At 45.5% G+C, this 20,311-nt stretch overlaps 1 protein-coding gene across 1 annotated transcript in view; it reads right to left on the bottom strand.

Moving 5' to 3' along the window:
• The window catches only part of LOC141162056 (uncharacterized), a 539,567-nt gene that overhangs the window by 260,001 nt on the left and 259,255 nt on the right, over positions 1 to 20,311 (bottom strand). Inside the window, exons 32-35 of the mRNA XM_073647724.1 lie at positions 18,733 to 18,895; positions 17,687 to 17,779; positions 15,384 to 15,518; positions 13,158 to 13,277 (exon numbers count right to left, since the gene is read on the bottom strand). Coding sequence (XP_073503825.1) covers positions 13,158 to 13,277; positions 15,384 to 15,518; positions 17,687 to 17,779; positions 18,733 to 18,895 — 511 coding nt within the window. The remainder of the gene's footprint in view (positions 1 to 13,157; positions 13,278 to 15,383; positions 15,519 to 17,686; positions 17,780 to 18,732; positions 18,896 to 20,311) is intronic.

The following is a 20,311-nucleotide window of genomic DNA, read 5'->3' as shown; positions in this document are numbered from 1 at the left end:
AATGCTTCCAGGGGTGATCCCCATGCTGTCCCCATGTCATTTGAGCACTGTCACTATCGTTTTGGGCACTTTTTAGGCTTTCTACAGACTGTCGGGGGAGCCGCCGCAAAAATGTTCGGGTCTCCCATAGACTAACATTGGGCTCGTTGCTCGTTGCTCGGCTCGAGCACCCGAGTATCACAGTGAGCTCGGCCCGAGCTTCGAGCACCCGAGCATTTTAGTGCTCGCTCAACACTAGTTACCGGCGCTGCTGCAGACCTCCGGGGGGTGATGGGATGGCAGCTGGGATGTTTCTGCTCCCCACGGGCGGAGCGGGCCCCCGGGGCAGTGCAGGTGCAAATGGTGGTGATGCTGGGGCTTGTAGTGCAGGAGAGATGGCGCAGGAGGAGTAACTGACAGAGACAGGGGATTCACTTCAGTACCTTTACTGGTGCGGATGTCAGGTACGGTCCAGGGTACTCGGTAGGAAGGGTGCACTTCAGGACTTCTCCCCAGTGAGTGGGTATAAGGCCTCCTGGTCCGTGTCTCCCTCTCTCTAAGCTCCTGGCCAGCCTGCAACTGGGCCTAGCTTCTGTGTCGTGCTGTTCCTTCACCTGTCGCTTGGTAGTAGGAGCTTTTTCTGGCAACCACTATCCCTGGACGCCGGGGCCTTCGTGGTTCCTAGTCCTGTCAAGGGTTTAGCTTCAGGTCGACCAGGGACTTGTAGTCCTCCTGGTATGCAGGTGATCTCTACTGGGTATAAAGGACCCTGTAGGCGCTGGTGTCCGATTTGTGTCTTGGGGTGAGCCTATGATGCTCCTCTGCCCCCTCAACTCCTCTCTCCTCTCCTCCTTGCCTCCGGCCACACTCGGGGCCCTCAATACAGCAGCAGACTTGCTGCGTCTTCACTGCTCTCAGTGGCAGCACACTCTCTGAACAACTAACTCTCTGACTGACTAACTCCACCCTCCATATATATGTATCCCTATCCGGGCTCCCTCTAGTGGTATGAGGTAGAAGGGTGGAGGTGTTTGTTTGTAATGAGGGCCTCTTGTGGAGAAGTTCATCCATGCACCCTTTTGGGTTCTGTGGTACCTGTAAAAAGCAGGGTGCCACATTTCCCCCTAGTACAATTCAGTACTCCTGAACTGAAGCATTTTGTAACAGGTTACAACAATAATTATAATAATAATAACAATAACAATAATAAAGTTACAGTAAGTCCCGTAACCCGGTGTCCATTTCACCGATGAAAGTGCAAAATGAGTAACATGAGGGACCCGCCTGAAAACCCTCAACGTAGGCCCTGGGCGTGGCTACAGGGCATAAGTGATCCAGGTGCTGGAACACGTCTTCGGCCACGCCAAACAGGTTTTTGTTCAGTGGTCAAATAAGGGGGCACTTTTGACGAGTGCAACTATTTACAAGGACAGTTTTTGGCTGCTCACAGTCCTCAGCCTACAAGTCTCTGTACACTTACGGGCAACTAAATGCACACATTAATTTCAGTTTACACCATAAACAATAGGCAATACCCAACTGGGTAACTTTTTATACTTTAGGCATTTTGTATTTTAATCCCTAAACCTGGTGAGGATTTGGCCTTGTGTGCTGCGTGTGGACCTTCGTAGCACTGGGGTGATACTGGTGCCTGTGCATGCACTCTCTGCTAACCTATCAGGTGTACGTGCTGGTAGATTATAAAACTGCCTCAATATCTCTATGGGACTGGCAAGTGCGCTGATTACTGGGCCTTCAGGCTCTGCTTCAACGGGTGATCCTCCTCTGAGTGGGGACTCTTCCTGTTCCTGAGCAGGTTCCTCTAGGGCGCTCACAGGTTCTTCTTGTGGTTGATAGAAGTTTATTACTGGTATAATAACTGCTCCATCAAGTTGAGGCCAGTCCGCAGGGAAATCTCCTAGAACTGTGTGAAGCACATCTTCCTTGGGTTCTTCCGGTGCTATAGGAGGTACTTCTTCCTCCGTTGTCTTCAGTAGACCTGGGCACACCTTCAAGTGGTCTCTTGAGACTCTTGCGGTTGTCTTACTTCCATCCTTACTAATCAGGCAGGTTTTACTGTTGTCAAATCTGGAGTTTAGCACAGTGTAGGGCTCTCTTTCCCACTGGTCATCGAGCTTTTGACCTCTTCTTTTCCGCTTCAGCACTATCTCTCCAGGTGCCAAGGGTTCTGCTGGTGCATGTTTATTGTACTGCTCTTCCTGTCTTTCCCTCACCTTGTTTAGACTGTCTTTGACACAGGCCTGTACCTTTCTGTACTGCTATTGCCGACTTGTGTCCCAATCTTCAGTGGACATATCGGCAGCAGGTTCTACCACTCCGAGTTCCAGGTCCATGGGCAATTTTCCAGGTCTTGCTCTCATAAGGTACGCTGGGGTACAATTAGTAGAACTCACAGGTATGTGGTTATACAGGTCCACTAGGTCAGGTACTGTAGCTTTCGGGCCACTGGTTTCTTTCTTCCAAAGGTAGGGTTTTCAACAGGTCTATAACGATGTTGTTTATTTTCTCGCAGGGCCTTGATCTGTGAGCACCTTTTCCGGATATCCATGGGGTCTGCAGAAGTAGGCTTGGAACGTTCTTGCCACAGTTTCCGCTGTCAGGTCTTTGACAGGGGCTACCACCAGGAACCGGGAATAGTGATCCACCATGGTCAGGGCATGGGAGTAGCCTGATCTGCTGGGTGACAGTTGGACATGATCCAGAGCGACAATCTCCAGGGGTTGGGTTGTTTTGATGGACTGCAAGCGCTCTTTCTGGCTGCCGTAGTCTTTTCTTCTAAGGCTACAGGGCCCACAATTCCGGCACCACCTTTCTATGGAGCTCCGCATTCCAACCCAATAGAACCGGTCCATCAGCAGGGTTTCCAGCTTCTTCCAGCCAAAGTGACCTGCTTGGTCGTGGTAGGCCTCCAAAACCATCTGGATATCCGTCTTGGGTACAACAATCTGCCACACCATTTCATGGGTCTTGGGGTTGACATACCTTCTGCACAGCTTCTCTCTGTAGATGAACAGCCGGCTTCTCTCATTCCACAGGTGTTTGGCTTTTGGAGGAACATCCTTCTCCAGGTGAGAACCTTCTTAGGTTATCAGTCTTTTGATGAGGCTGACAACCGGGTCACTGTCCTGGGTCTCCTTCCAGCTGTGATGAGGTAGAGGGTTTGGCGTCCTACCATGACATCTTCTGGAGGCATGCTGCTCGTGGACCATTCCATTTCTGTGGAAAGCAAGTAGTTCAATTTCTTCGAGATCATCCACTTCATCCTCGGTGTCTGACTGGTGGGGCATCCTTGACAGGGCATCTGCATTGGTGTTCTTGTGACCTGCCCGGTACTTGATTGTGAACCTTTAATTCGACAGTCTGGCCACCCAACGCTGTTCCATGGCTCCAAACCTGGCTGTCTCCAGGTGTGTCAAGGGATTATTGTCGGTAAAGGCTGTGAATTTAGTTGAGGCTAGGTAATGCTTGAATTTTCAGTGATAGCCCAGACCAAGGCCAGGAACTCCAGCTTGAAGGAACTGTTATTCTCCATGTTCCTCTCAGTAGGGTGAAGCTTCCTACTGGCATACGCAATTACCTTTTCTCTGCCATTTTGCTTCTGGGACAACACAGCTCCCAGTCCCTCGTTGCTGGCATCAGTGTACAACAGGAAAGGCTGGCTGTAGTCAGGGTAAGCCAGGATTTCTTCACCAGTTAGGACTTCCTTCATTTCTGCAAAGGATTCAGCCTGTTCTTTACCCCACTGGAATGGGGGACTTTTACCTCTCTTGGACTGTCCCACCAGGAGATCTTGTAAAGGTGCTGCCTTTTTGGTGTAATCCTTTATGAACCTCCTGTAGTACCCGACCAGTCCCAGAAACTGACGTACTTCCTTGATGTTTCTCGGTTCAGGCCACTTCTGGATGGCAGTGACCTTCTCCGGGTCTGGTGCTACTCCCTCTGAGCTGACTACGTGTTCCAGGTTATGAACCTTCTGTTTGAGCAGGTGGCACTTGGAAGGTTTTAGTTTCATCCCATACCGGGACAATGCTTCAAATACCTCCGCCAGGTGCTTCAGATGGTCTTCATACGTCCTCGAGTACACGATAACATCATACAGGTACAGCAGAACTGTCTCAAAGATCCGTTGTCCTAAGCAACACTCCATCAGCCTCTGGAACGTCCCGGGGGCGTTGCAGAGCCCAAACGGCATACTGTTGAACTCGCATAATCCCATCGGGGTGGTGAAGGCTGTCTTCTCTCGGTCTTCCTTAGTTACAGAGACTTGCCAGTAACCGCTAGTGAGATCCAATGTAGAGAAGTAATTGGCAGATTTTAATGCAGCCAGGGATTCCTCTATACGGGGCAAAGGGTATGCATCTTTATGTGTTATTCGATTAATTTGTCTATAATCTACACACATCCTCATGCTACCGTCCTTCTTTCTGACCAGGACCAGGGGAGCTGCCCAGGGGCTACAGCTATCTCTTACTACCCCTGCCTTTTTCATGTCATGCAACATTTCCTTGGCTTTTTGGTAATGTGCTGGTGGTACGGGTCTGTAACGCTCCTTAATGGGTTGGTTACCGGTGGGCATGTGGTGTTGTACCCCTTTAACCCTTCCAAAATCAAGTGGGTGCTTACTAAACACTTGTTCATATTCCTGAACCACTCTGTAAACACCGTGTTTCTGATGGACAGGGGTGGCGTCAGTCCCAACATGGAGCTGTTGACACCAATCCTCCAGCTGAGCTTCGGAGTCATTGTCCTCCACTGTATCTGGTGGGGTCAAGGATTCCACTGTGTGTATGGCATCATTATTCACAGCATACAATCTGGCAACAGTGGCATATCGTGGCAATTTAACTTCTTCCTCCCCACAATTTAGGAGACGTACGGGTACCCTCCCATTGCGTACATCAACTACCCCTCTAGCAGTTAGGAGTGTAGGTCTGTGCTCTGAGCTAATGGGCTCCACTCCCACCTGGTAGTTCTGTCCCTTGAGACCTATTGCTGCCCTACAAAAAATCAGCATTTCACTCATCGGGGGAATCACAATGGGTATCGGGTCTGTCACCCGTACATTACCAATCTCACCACCTGTTAGTTTTACCAGTTGCTGGTACAGGAGGGCTCGAATTTCTTTCTGGAGCACCTTCCTCTGCCCTGGTTTGGCGGTGTCAACAATCTGTTGGAGTAAAAACAACACTTCTCCTAAACAGTTACCAACAATATTTGTACCAAGTATCATATACGGATTGGCATCACCAGGGTTAGATTCTATGACAATTAGTCCTTGGTCCTTTAGATCCACTCTCCTCACCTTCACTGTCACGTCCTTAACCCCTACTAGGTTAAGAGGAAGGCCGTTAGAGGCATACACAGAGAGGTTCGGGGCTGGCGGGTGGAGTTCATCTATGGACCAGTACCTTTTGCAGAGGACATCAGGCATGATGGTTACCTGTGAGCCAGTGTCCAGTAATGCAGGTGTTGCTATGCCGTCCAGCACAATGGACAGCAAAGGCCTTCCTCCTACAAACCGGTCGTACCAGTTTGATGGGCCTGGTTGATCTACTCCTGGGTGTCGGCCCTTGGCCCCAGGGTTTGCCCGTTTAAAGGACAGTCCCGCGCGGTGTGGCCTGCCTTGTGGCAACGGTAGCAGATGAATTCTCCTGGAGGGCGACGTTGGTCGTTAGTCCTTCCAACAGGGTGGCGTTGTCCTCCTTCGGGGTGGCGTTGTCCTCCTCCTTCTTCTCATCCAGGGGACATCCTCAGGACTGTCGGCGAGTAGGGTTCTTCCTTCCGGCTCGGGCTCCGTCTGTATCTGCAGGGTGCTCAGGACAGTGGTCAGGGTTTTACTTAGCTGACGCACTTCAGAGCGCAGGCTGTCCAGCTCGCTAGGGGGCTCTGTTTGCATTTTTGTTTCAGCCATTAATGAAGGAGCAGTGGGTGCTGCAGGCACTGGGGTGGCCCCACCCTGGTAACGCTGGATAGCAGTATCTGTTGGTTCCAGGGGCTGCAGACCCTTAATAGCCATGTCCTTCAGGGCGTCAAAGGTGGCATTTGGATGATCTATGGACCACCACCGTACGGTTCTGCTCTCCTCCTGGGACCTCAACCACCGGATGAACTGTTCTGTCAGCATTTTGTCCTCACCATGTATGCTGGCTGGACTAACCTGTTTCAGGGCCCGCAAAGCTTCCTGTAAGCGCCAGGCATAGTCCCGGATACTGTCCTCAGGTTTCTGGGTACAGTGGTAGAACCTCATCCGGAGATCTGTCTCAGTGCGGTTTTCAAATACAGTTTGCAGTCTCTTAAAGATAATGGATACTGATACCTGGTCTGCGGCTGGCCAGGATTTAACTTCCCGCACTGCGGCACCAGTCAATTGTCCCAGCACAACAGCGGCTCTCTGTTTACCAGCCATTGAGTACATATCCAGTACACAGCATATTTTCCTTTTGAATCCAGACAGGGTGTCTGGTTTGCCGTCATACTGGGGAAGCCATTTTGCTCCAGGGATATATGGCAGGGCCATGGATATCAACGGAGTCACGACCCCTGCTGGTGGGGCGGCCGCTCCGGCCTGAGCAGCGCTGGGCGCAAGTTGAGCATCAGGAGCGCTAACCGGTGCTCCGGCGTTTTGCTGGTCGTCGGCCATGGTTGCGCCCCCCTAGTAAACCGTAGCCTACCTCCTGTTTCTTTTTTGGGTAGGCCGCAGCTCCGCAGACAACGGTCTCCTTCCAGGACCTGATGCTTCCTGGTGCTGCGTCAGAGCACGAGGTGGGGCTTGAGCTTCGCGCGCTTCCAGCAGTCACGCCTCTCCGATTCTTCCTGCGCGGCGATGCGGTAATGGCGGCAATGTTGTTCACCACAATTCAAATACAGTTCAATACGGCACACAGTACCAGGTGGCAACGGGCACGAAATCCTGTTCTTGACGCCAGGAAAGAGAGCTGTGTCACCCACGGGTAATATAGGGGACTCTGTACCCGGGCCTTTTACCTTGTTTAGGAGGTCACGGCAGTCGGCTCCCGGGCCCATACTCTGGGTCTCTCTTTAAAAAGGGGTTTTAGTGTACAGTTTGTCTCGTGACGCCACCTGTGGTTTCCGGTAATGGTTACCGGCGCTGCTGCAGACCTCCGGGGGGTGATGGGATGGCAGCTGGGATGTTTCTGCTCCCCACAGGCGGAGTGGGCCCCCGGGGCAGTGCAGGTGCAAATGGTGGTGATGCTGAGGCTTGCAGTGCAGGAGAGATGGTGCAGGAGGAGTAACTGACAGAGACAGGGGATTCACTTCAGTACCTTTACAGGTGCGGATGTCAGATATGGTCCAGGGTACTCGGTAGGAAGGGTGCACTTCAGGACTTCTCCCCAGTGAGCGGGTATAAGGCCTCCTGGTCCGTGTCTCCCTCTCTCTAAGCTCCTGGCCAGCCTGCAACTGGGCCTAGCTTCTGTGTCGTGCTGTTCCTTCACCTGTCGCTTGGTAGTAGGACCTTTTTCTGGCAACCACTATCCCTGGACACCGGGGCCTTCGTGGTTCCTAGTCCTGTCAAGGGTTTAGCTTCAGGTCGACCAGGGACTTGTAGTCCTCCTGGTATGCCGGTGATCCCTACTGGGTATAAAGGACCCTGTAGGCGCGGACTCGGTGTCCGGTTTGTGTCTTGGGGTGAGCCTATGATGCTCCTCTGCCCCCTCAACTCCTCTATCCTCTCCTCCTTGCCTCCGGCCACACTCAGGGCCCTCAATACAGCAGCAGACGTGCTGCGTCTTCACTGCTCCCAGTGGCAGCACACTCTCTGAACAACTAACTCTCTGACTGACTAACTCCACCCTCCATATATATACAGTACAGACCAAAAGTTTGGACACACCTTCTCATTTAAAGATTTTTCTGTATTTTCATAACTATGAAAATTGTACATTCACACTGAAGGCATCAAAACTATGAATTAACACATGCAGAATTATATACTTAACAAAAAAGTGTGAAACAACTGAAAATATGTCTTATATTCTAGGTTCTTCAAAGTAGCCACCTTTTGCTTTGATGACTGCTTTGCATACTCTTGGCATTCTCTTGATGAGCTTCAAGTGGTAGTCACCGGAAATAGTCTTCCAACAATCTTGAAGGAGTTCCCAGAGATGCTTAGCACTTGTTGGCCCTTTTGCCTTCACTATGCGGTCCAGCTCACCCCAAACCATCTCAATTGTGTTCAGGTCTGGTGACTGTGGAGGCCAGGTCATCTGGCGTAGCACCCCATCACTCTCCTTCTTGGTCAAATAGCCCTTACACAGCCTGGAGGTGTGTTTGGCGTCATTGTCCTGTTGAAAAATAAATGATGGTCCAACTAAACGCAAACCGGATGGAATAGCATGCCGCTGCAAGATGCTGTGGTAGCCATGCTGGTTCAGTATGCCTTCAATTCTGAATAAATCCCCAACAGTGTCACCAGCAAAGCACCCCCACACCATCACACCTCCTCCTCCATGCTTCACGGTGGGAGCCAGGCATGTGGAGTCCATCTGTTCACCTTTTCTGCTTCGCACAAAGATACGGTGGTTGGAACCAAAGATCTCAAATTTGGACTCATCAGACCAAAGCACAGATTTCCACTGGTCTAATGTCCATTCCTTGTGTTCTTTAGCCCAAACAAGTCTCTTCTGCTTGTTGCCTGTCCTTAGCAGTGGTTTCCTAGCAGCTATTTTACCATGAAGGCCTGCTGCACAAAGTCTCCTCTTAACAGTTGTTGTAGAGATGTGTCTGCTGCTAGAACTCTGTGTGGCATTGACCTGGTCTCTAATCTGAGCTGCTGTTAATCTGCGATTTCTGAGGCTGATGACTCGGATAAACTTATCCTCAGAAGCAGAGGTGACTCTTGGTCTTCCTTTCCTGGGGCGGTCCTCATGTGAGCCAGTTTCTTTGTATCGCTTTATGGCTTTTGCAACTGCACTTGGGGACACTTTCAAAGTTTTCCCAATTTTTCGCACTGACTGACCTTCATTTCTTAAAGTAATGATGGCCACTCGTTTTTCTTTACTTAGCTGCTTTTTTCTTGCCATAATACAAATTCTAACAGTCTATTCAGTAGGACTATCAGCTGTGCATCCACCTGACTTCTGCACAACACAACTGATGGTCCCAACCCCATTTATAAGGCAAGAAATCCCACTTATTAAACCTGACAGGGCACACCTGTGAAGTGAAAACCATTTCTGGTGACTACCGCTTGAAGCTCATCAAGAGAATGCAAAGAGTGTGCAAAGCAGTCATCAAAGCAAAAGGTGGCTACTTTGAAGAACCTAGAATATAAGACATATTTTCAGTTGTTTCACACTTTTTTGGTAAGTATATAATTCCACACGTGTTAATTCATAGTGTTGATGCCTTCAGTGTGAATGTACAATTTTCATAGTCATGAAAATAGAGAAAAATCTTTAAATGAGAAGGTGTGTCCAAACTTTTGGTCTGTACTGTATATCCCTATCCAGGCTCCCTCTGGTGGTATGCGGTGGAAGGGTAGAGGTGTTTGTTTGTAATGAAGGCCTCTTGTGGAGAAGTCCATCCATGCACCCTTTTGGGTCCTGTGGTACCTGTAAACAGCAGGGTGCCACAATTCCTCGGACCCTCTGCCTGCCTCCGGGCTGTGATTCTCGACCCCTCCGTCTGCCTCTGGTCTGTGATTCCCCTGCTCCTCTACCTGCATCCGGTTTGTGATTCCCCGGCCCTCCGCCTGCCTCTGGTCTGTGATTCTCCTGCCCCTCTGCCTGCCTCCAGATTGTGATTCCCCACGCCCTCCGCCTGCCTCTGGTCTGTGATTCCCCTGCCCCTCGCCTGCCTCCGGTTTGTGATTCACAGCCCCTTCCGCCTGCCTCTGGTCTGTGATTCCCTTGTCACACTGCCTGCCTCCGGCTGTGATTCCTCGGCACCTCTGCCTGCCTCTGGTCTGTGATTCTCAGTCCCTCCGCCAGCCTCTGGTCTGTGATTCCCCTGCTCCTCTACCTGCCTCTGGTTTGTGATTCCCCGGCCCCTCCGCTTGCCTCTGGTCTGTGATTCCCCTGACCCTCTGCCTGCCTCCAGATTGTGATTCCCCACGCCCTCCACCTGCCTCTGGTCTGTGATTCCCCTGCCCCTCGCCTGCCTCCGGTTTGTGATTCGCCACCCCTTCCGCCTGCCTCTGGTCTGTGATTCCCTTGTCCCACTGCCTGCCTACGGCTGTGATTCCCCGACCCCTCCACCTGCCTCTGGTCTGTGATTCCTCTGCCCCTTTGCCTGCCTCTGGTCTGTGATTCCCTGACCCCTCCACCTGAATCTGGTCCGTGATTCCCCTGCCCCTTTGCCTGCCTCTGGTCTGTGATTCTCTGGCCCCTCCGCCTGCCTCTGGTCTGTGATTTCCTGGCCCCTCCGCCTGCTTCTGGTCTGTGATTCCCCGGCCCCTCAGCCTGCCTCTGGTCTATGATTCCTCAGCCCCTTTGCCTGCCTCTGGTTTGTGATTCCTGGCCCCTCCGTCTGCCTCTGGTCTGTGATTCCTGGCCCCTCCGTCTGCCTCTGGTCTGTGATTCCCCTGTCCCTTTGCCTGCCTCTGGTCGGTGATTCCTCTGCCCTTCCGCCTGTCTCCGGTCTGTGAGTCCTGGCCGCTCTGCCTGCCTCTGGTCTGTGATTCCCACGCCACTTCGCCTGCCTGCTGCCTGAATGACAGGTCAATGCTGAGATTTCAAACAGAGGCGGCAGGGCATTCACAGAATGGAGGCAGGAAGAGGGGCCTGGGAATCACAGACAGAGAGAAGAGGACCCCGTTTTACAGTCCGGACCCTGTGCACCAAAATCTAATCAGCAGAAAATGTCAAATGGTGATTAACCGCTTCCTGATCATCCACTGTATATAAACGTCGGCGATGCTTGGGCTCTGTGCAGTGCCGACGTTTATAAACGGTCGGTAGTCCCGCAGTGCTCAGGACCACCAGGGCACTGCAAGCGCTGCGGGTGCGGTGCAGAGCGACAGCTCTGACAGGGGACATCATCGGGACCTGATTGGATCAGGTCCCAATGATGTTAACCCTTTGCTATCTTCTATATGCCGCAATCTATAGAAGAAGATATCTGGAAGATAGTGAGAGGAAAGGGGGTCGTCCACTTACCTCTCCGACAGCCCCCTGATGTCTGACAGGACCTGCCATTGTCATGGCAGCCGGAGGTCACATGACCGCCTCCGGGTCTGCCATGTATGGTGTCATGCTAGACTCAGCCTGCAGCTGAAGTCTAGCAGGAGACACTGACTGTGAAACTGTCAGCAGAGCTCTCATGCAATGCAATACATGTCTATTGCATTGCATGAGAACAGTGATTAGAAAAATAAAAATTAATGTCCCATACAGGGACTAAGTAAAAATGTAAAAAAAAAGTCTAAAAAATGTTTTCAAACTGTTTAAAAAAAATCACAAAATAAATAAAAATAAATAAACATTAAACCAATAAATCCATATATTTATGCAAAAACAAAAAAGTACACATATCTGGTATCACCGCGTCCGAAACAACCCGATCTATAAAACTGTCACACTAATTAACTCCTTCTGTGCACACCGTAATAAAAATATATAAAAAACGGAGCAAAAAACTATGCTTTTTCATCATATCCAACAAAAAGTGGAAAAAAATGCGATCAAAAAGCAAAATGGAAATAAAAATGGTACTGCTGAAAACGTCATCTTGTTCCGCAAAAAAAAAAAACGCCATACAGCTCCATAAGCCGAAAAATAAAAAAGTTATAGCTCTCAGGATAAAGCGATGCAAAAAAAAATTTTTTTCTATAAAATTGTTTTATTGTGTAAAAGCGCCAAAACATAAAAAAAATATACAGTAAGTGTAGTATTGCTGTAAATGTACTCACCCGAAGAATAATGCTGCCTTATCACTTTTACCACACGCAGAACGGCATAAAAAAAAACCTCAAAAAACAATTCCTGAATTGTTGGTTTTTGTTAATTTTACCTCCCAAAAAACGGAATAGAAAGCGATCAAAAAATGTCACGTACCCAAAAATGCTACCAATAAAAATGTCAACTCGTCCCGCAAAAAACAAGCCATCACATGACTCTGTCGGCCGAAATATGGAAAAATTATAGCTCTCAAAATATGGCGATGCAAAAACTAGATTTTGCAAAAAAAAGCGTCTTTTAGTGTGTGACAGTTGTCAGTCATAAAAACCCGACATAAATCTGGTATCTCTGTAATCGCACCGACCCGAAGAATAAAGTAATCTCATCACTTACACCGCACGAGGAACGGTGTAAAAAATAAATAAAACCAATTCTTCACCTGCTACTGATTTGTTTATTATGTCTCTCAAAGATGGCAGTAAGGCTTGGCGCACATTTATCCTGCGCTCTGCGCTGAGCACTTACACCATAGTTTCCGTGTAAATCTCTGAAATACATGATTCAGACGGAACCCATGACGGAAGATTCCCTGTAATGAGGCAGAGATAGGCCACTGTGGATGCCATCTGGCCTGTGATCCCACGGTGTCAGTTTTTTTAGGCGTGCATAAAAGTGCGGTTGGCCACAGTTTTGTGCACTTCTGAAAAAAAGGACACCGCTAAACAGAGGCCAGACGGAGTCCAGAGTAACTCTGCTGCTTCATTACAGTGAATGGATCCTGCAGGGGTTTCATCTGAATTACATCACTTGGAAATTTAGATGGAAACCCCGATGTAGGTGCTCAGCATAGAGCGCCGGATAAACAATATGTAAAATGTTCCCAATAAAAGCTTCAACTCAGTCCTCAAAAAAAGCTAGTCCCCACTCAGGTCCGTTATCTGTTAAAAATATAAGGGACTTCCAAGTTACTGGTAGCAGAAAGGCTCTGGAAAAGCGAAATGGCCCTTGCCCCCCAAAAGAAATTCAGAAAATTTTGTGCTCCCAAATCCAAATGCCTATTCTACAATAATTTGTTCTCCAATTGTCAAATAGCGCTCCGTCCCTCCCAGATCTCGCCGTATGGCTAAGCGGTACGATACAGCCACATATGGGGTATTGCCACTTTTAGAAGAAATATAAAATTATGCAACCCTGTAAACGACGTAATAAGAAAAAAACACGGTCTTTCATTTACTGCAACAAGAAGTGCTGAAATTGTCAAATCCTCTCTTATGGGTCTCGGAAAATTATACTTCATACCCGTAGTGTGTTGTTGGAATTGATTACGACTTTTCCTCGTAGTCCATTATCAAGACCATCTTGCTTATTTTCCTTTGAGTAAACTTCCCCATCAAATCTCAAACTACGTGGAAACCTCAACTGTAAAAGAATGAAAAGCATCAGAAAAACATTTTTACTGATTCATTCTTAAAAACCTCACACAGGAGTTCTCTGATGCCGCTCGTTACACTTTAGGATGTGTATTAGTGTCGTGAGCTGCATCAGCAGAAAGAAAACAGGGAGGAGAATGCACCCGGTCACTGTGGGCATGTACAGCCGGGGACAGGCAATGTCAGTACACATGCACACTCACGTCAACAGCATTCAGACAGTACTCACTCTGGGAAGTGAGCACTGTCAGTCAGAAGCGGGGAAGGACCCAATATGCAAATAAGGAGGCGTAAAAGTGCACCGAACTCTTGGCCACACCAAGGGTGCACCATAGCCATCCTCATTTGCATATAAATTAAAAGTTCTTTTCTCAGGCACTGTACTGGTAACAGGTACAGAGCTAATATGGCATTTATAGGGGGCTAAATCCTCTACTACACTGTATAGCCCTTTTAAAATTGATTTTGGGGGTGACAGACTCCCTTTAAACCAAATCTGTCACCAGATACAGACATTACTAAATAAATCACTTAGTACCAATAAGACTAGAATATTTATTTTGTAAATCCATGTCAGAGTGACTCTACAATTCTAATAAGTTGAGAATTTAATTGAGTCAAGCTATAGAGAGAGTTAATGAGTAACCAGTTTCAGCCTGACTGAAAACTGCAGCTTGCACTGAGCAGTGTGAGATCTCAGCAGCTTGAGCAATGCTGGGGGTGCTGTCAATGAGGGCGGAGAATGAGATAAATGTCCAGAAAGTATTATACAGCCATTTTCATATGAATTTTCAAATTAAACACACCAGCCTCATCAGGTCTAAAACATCTATTTAATGATGTATGTCGTTCTCCTTTTAAAATCTGGTGATAGATCGGCTTTAAGTGTATAAATAACACACTAACTGGTCTTAGAATTTCAGCACTGTACTTGCTGGTGCAAATAATAGAAGGGCCAGTGCAGATGAGAGATTTTTATCACTGACCGAATCTGCATGTGAAAAAATGGCAGCATGCACTAGATTCTTCTGTAAATCGGATGAGACTCACCCATTCAAGTGTATGGGAGCGAAACAAAAATTGGATGCCATACGGAGCTACAGTACTGTATGCATCCGATTTTACAGATACATTCTAATTCTGCAACAATAGGAAGCTGTAAATGAAATTGTAAATTTTGAATAGCTGCTGCAGTAAAAAAAAACATCCCCCTTGATAAAGCACCTGTGCAAAACGCACGTCGGGGTGGCCGTGGTGATCTTGATGGTCATCTTAAAACCTCATGGGTAAGATATAATCATTTTCTTATAGGACTTAGCCTGGTATATGGAGGTCAATTTGAGACTGTATACTGGTATAAATGTGTGGCAGCCATTTTTGAATATAACATATATAATTTATATTAACCCTAGCCATTTTGACTTGTCTATGTTTACTTGATCTTTCCTCTTTAAATTGCTCATTTATGTGTACTTGTTGCATGTTATATGTCTTTAATTGTATCAAATAAAATGCATTTTTATTTTACCCTTATGTAAGGGGTTTAGTGAATACCTAGGTATTCATATGTAGGCTGTTATATGGAGTAACCCATTCTCGATTTTTCCTGATAATTAATGGGAGATAGAAAGCGATATGTCTCTAGCCTTAAACAAATATATGTGGTCTTTGAATATTTGTATGATAGTAAAAAAAACAAACGGATTGCACACGGATGACAATACAATTGAGAAAAAAAAAATCGTCATAGTTTTCTGGATGAAACCATGAACAATTTTTTTTATATGGTTCTGTGAACCGGCCATAATAAAGATGAAAGAAAATAGCTAATGCTCCCAAACTTCTAAAAATGATAAAAGTGCTGAAAAAGCAGCATTGTTCAATGCAGGCCCAGGTTACATGAGGGCTCCACTGGATAGTGTTTTCCATTGAATAAGACAATGCCAAATCACATTGATATTTTATACCTGTATAACTCAATGGTAATATAGACGTATAGATGTAAGGAACGTTTGCTTCAGCAGAAAATGTAATTTGTAAGAGACCAACAGTTCAGATAATTTTTCTCAAATGAATCAGCGCCAAGTCTCATTACCTGGAAAGCGTGAGTCATATCAATTTGAACGGCTTGCAGCAATTCCTTCTTGGTAGATTTGTTCTCAAACTTCCCTGTGAGACCAAAGATATCTTTCCTGTTAACTTTAATGATCGCTTCAGCTTCGTGCTTGCCCTGTCGAGGTGTATGAATAATAAATGAGTAACTTTACTGGCTACATTTAGTCCAAATTCAATATTAATGATAAATTAAAAATAGGCAGATTTATAAAAATATTCATTCATTGAAAAGTCTGCAGCATCGTTTAGCCACATGAGTATCATGGGTATTCTCATTTAAAAGGCTGTAAGTATATGTCCATAGAGGTTTATCTACAGAACATTCTTTAAATGGCTTGTCCAGTTTAGAAAACCCACTTTGCAAATACTCATTGAGGTCATTCTAAATTTTTAGAAGGGAGTCTTAAATTTGGGACCTCCATTGATTAGCTGTAGTGAGGGTAGAGAATGTCCATGCATTATTAATACAAAGAGAGAGAGAGCGCAAAGACCATTAGAGTTTCACCTGTAGACATAGGAATGAATAATAAAAAGGTGGTGCTCACCTGGTTTGGTTGTGTAAGGACACAACCACCATAACGTATAAAAAGCAGCTGCAGCGGATCTCCAATGGGTGTCCCACAGGACCAGAATAAATCCAAAGACAGTGAAAGTAGAGATATACGTCCGCGCAGCTGAAAGATCCTCAAGTCAGGAACATGTACTAATATCCTTGTTTATTGGTAAATGCCTACGCGTTTCTGGGTGTTCCACACCCCTTCATCAGGGCACCAACAGATATATCTGGTTATATCTGTTGGTGCCCTGATGAAGGGGTGTGGAACACCCAGAAACGCGTAGGCATTTACCAATAAACAAGGATATTAGTACATGTTCCTGACTTGAGGATCTTTCAGCGGCGCGGACGTATATCTCTACTTTCACCGCCTTTGGATTCATGCATTATTAAGACATCCATCAATGGGAACCACGAATAAAGAGTTATAGAGTTATTCCAATCTCAAACATTAAAGGGTTTTCCCGAAATATTACTTAATTTTCATCCTAAATCCCTATTAGTGCCATAATCTAAATTATTTACTAATATACTTTAATTAAAAATTCCCTCTGCTTCCTTAACTACACTTTCTAACTACTTTTCTTTTCTTTTTAATTACTGCTTCCTTTTTGATGATGCTTTGTTTGAGAATCCCAGTGCATGCTGGGTTACTCAAATGAACCGTTATCAGGGGCAGAGGCTGTGGTCACTACCGCAGCCCCTGCCCCCTCCCTAAAACAAAGCGTCATCAGTGACACTCATTTCTAAGGCTGGGCTAGTCCCTGGTCTGTCACTGTGCGATGTGCCCAATGACACTGCGCTCTCTTGCTGGCTCAGATCAGTGGTAACGAGCCTGCAACAGAGCGCACTGTCAGTGCTTGTTGTAAGACGGGTACTTGGCTTGCAGAGATCAGCGCTGCCCTCTCAAGTGATGTCATTTGTGGGGGGCAGCGCTGGTCTCTGCATTCTGGATATTCTTCAATTACACACTGACAGTGCACTCTGTTACCGGCTCGTTACTATTGATCTGATCCAGCAAGAGAGCGTAGTGTCATTGTGCACATCAGACAGTGACAGAACAGGCTGCTAAAACCACTTTTATTACTGGTAATAGATAAAAATAATGGTACGAGAAACAATAAAATAATCTGAGGAAGATCCTTGTAGAGAATCAAAAACGCGTTAGTTCAGTCACGTGTTTTATTGTTTCTCGTTCCACTGGTTTAATCCTGGTTTTATCTGTTACCAAGAGGTTTTAGCAACAGACAACATCATTGTTGTTCCTCCTTTTCCCTGTATTTCTATACCTGATATTCAAAGTATATGCCTTAAATGTCTAGAATCCACACCAATCTCGAGAAAAAGGAGCGCATGCACTTCTGTTTCCATCCATTTCTCTGCGATTTTTGGAATTCCCGTAGATGTGAATAGAGAGAGTCACACATGAGTGGTCATCTTTCCATTTGCAGAAGGGCATTGGGATCATCTTATTTTGAGGAGGACACCTTTCTAGCTTAAAGGGGTTCTCTAAAGCAGACAACTCGTTTGAAGCCTCCTTACGATGAGATTTATAAGCATAAACACTTCCCCTCTCCCACATGGTTTAGGCCACAGACATCATAGGATGGGATCTGAAGATTATTTAGGAGGAAGTTTTGAAAGCATAGGCCATCATATATCTAATTTAGATGACTTTGCTCAAAAACTACAACTGAACAATTTGCAAAAAGCGAACTTGAACTTACAGAGACGTATCTTTTTGTTGAGACACAGGCATCAATGTTGCTAGGTAGAGTTTGAAGAGATTGCTTGAATGGATGTTTTAGGCTAGCACAGATCTAGAAAGACATTGTAGAAGAGAAGAAAAAATGTTGGTTAGAAAAAAATCGTCAGCAGAATATCTATATCTATCTACCTATCTATCTATCTATCTATCTATCTATCTATCTATCTATCTATCTATCTATCTATCTATCTATCTATCTATCTATCTATCTATCTATCCAGGAATGTGCATCTTCTGATATGGTACTGGGGCCAATGGAGCTTAAACAGGAAAATGGGCATATCAAAAGAGAACCATAAGTCCTCGTCAGGAAACCAGTATCCAGACCCCCAGACAAACTGCATAAAGGTGAATGATGTCATTACATAACTGCACCACCAACAGACAAAAAGCTGCAGGCCTAATAGAAAATATATATAACTTTAATGAACTCACCCCTGGATGAAGCATTTTTTGCAAAACGCTCATCGGGAACAGTGGGTCCCTGGCTTTTCTCCTGACTGGTAATATATTCCTGCTCTGCTATGAGTGTTTAATACCTCTGGCATTTGTCTTTTTACGATAGATGGTGTTAGCACTATGCTATTACCTTACTCCACCCTGGTTTTATCCCTGATTGTTTGAAAGATTCACTTGGTATTATATTTTTCTTTTTCCATTCAAGCCACCCAGATCCATGTAAACCATTCTTTATGCCTGATATTTTGTACTACAGGATATGATATATAATGGGACTGTATGTGATACATATATATTTTTGTCTAGGTGTTCCCACCTCTAACCTCACTGTATGTTGTCTTATTATTTAGATGTTTTAACTAAATCATTACTTCTATCCATAAAGATACATATATATATTTTCTATTTGGCCTGCAGCTATTTTTCTATTGTTGGTGTATATATTTCCGTATGTTATTTGGCCTAGTTACATGGATTACAGTTGTAGGAGGGCCGTTAAATAACTGGTTAATCTGTGGATTTTATATATTACGTTTTACTACTCACATATGGATTTTCACTTTGGTAGCCAAGCACAATGGTCTGAATGCATTCGTCACTCTGGTCAAGAACCAGTTTGGTTTCCAGTACGTAATGTTTTTTCCTTTTATCAACTGTGAACGTTTCTTGGAGAAGGACACTCTGCGGGACGGGAAGTTTAAATGGATGCCTAAAATAAGAAAAGAAACACTTTCATGGACTTTACAATTTTGTAAAAGATTTTGATAGCTCCTCTCGCACATACAAGAATGCTAGTCCCATTAAATGAAAGAGGATTTGCTTTAAAGTTTCCCCGTCGCCAGTAGATGTAAGATTACATCTTGTCGTCTTAAATTTTTATTTTTCAAAATTAAAAATGTGAACGAACTTCCATGGCTGTAACTTCACAAATCCTTAAAAAACTTTAGGGCCTGATTCATCATGTGCGGTATTTTTGTAGTCACCTTTCTTATTATATCTTGTGGTATTCGCTGATGTTTTTTTGTTAATCAAAATGGTTCATACGGTTAATGAATTTTGTGCTAAGTCAAAAATTTTCTTTTTCTGTCTTTAACCATTTGTGTCTTTTTTTTAGAGCAAAAAGTTACGTTTTGCAAAATGAAAGAAAACTGGGGGGGGGGGCAACAAAAGCAATAGGGTGTCATCCACACAACAGCATTGTAGGGTAATACGGCACTGCTCATCTTGTAATAAAGCACAGCACCGATAGGGCTCAAGATATAATTCCAGCTGCTGCTGCTTCACAGGTTGGAGGGCCCAACACAGAAATCAAATGTACGAGATGCGGGTGTGCTGCGCTGCTGTTCAGTATTAAATAAGAAATATCCGGAAAGTCCAGAGTATAATTGTGGTTTTATTCTCAACGCGTTATGTTGTACTCCAGCCATCCCCATCAGAGTGATTTTATGCACACCAGATTTTTTTTCTAACAATTTTTGGGACATTTTGTGTTTTATTCTCAACGCATTTCGCAGTATCTATAACATCTTCATCAGGATAAAAACACAAAGCATTTCTATGGTTTCTCCTGATGAAGAAGTGATAGATACTTCGAAATGCGTTGAGTATAAAATGCAATATGTCCCAAAAATTGTTTAAAAAAAATTCTGGTGTGCATAAAATCACTCTGATGGGGGGGGGGGGGGGGCTGGAGTACATTTTAAGCAAAATGTAAGACTTTTTGGAAAGTCGTAAATGATAAAGCGGGAGAAAATATCTGGAGTCCCTACGCCACGCCCACAGTGGCAAACTAAAGATGACCACATGCAATAATGAATCTGGCCTTTAATGTCAATGGTCAGGTTAAATCTACTAAAAAATCGGCTTTTATTTTATTATTTTAAAAACTATAGATGATTTTTTTCCTGTACACCATTCATTTTCCAGTTCCTGCTATAGTCGTAGACTCTCATGTAAAATGAACAATTACAATATAAAACTTAATGAACAACAAAAACATAAACCAAATGTGCTGCAATAATAATAAATAATATTTATTCTATGCCAGGAGACAACATATCTGCCCAAGAATATAATACACTGCAAATATATTATCAACATGAACTTTTACTAAAACAAAAGCTGT

This window comes from Phyllobates terribilis, unplaced genomic scaffold (assembly GCF_046119375.1).
Source record: "Phyllobates terribilis strain yellow unplaced genomic scaffold, ASM4611937v1 Scaffold_9__5_contigs__length_417890890, whole genome shotgun sequence".
NCBI classification, from domain to species: domain Eukaryota; kingdom Metazoa; phylum Chordata; class Amphibia; order Anura; family Dendrobatidae; genus Phyllobates; species Phyllobates terribilis.
This window is presented reverse-complemented; position numbering and strand designations above follow the sequence as displayed.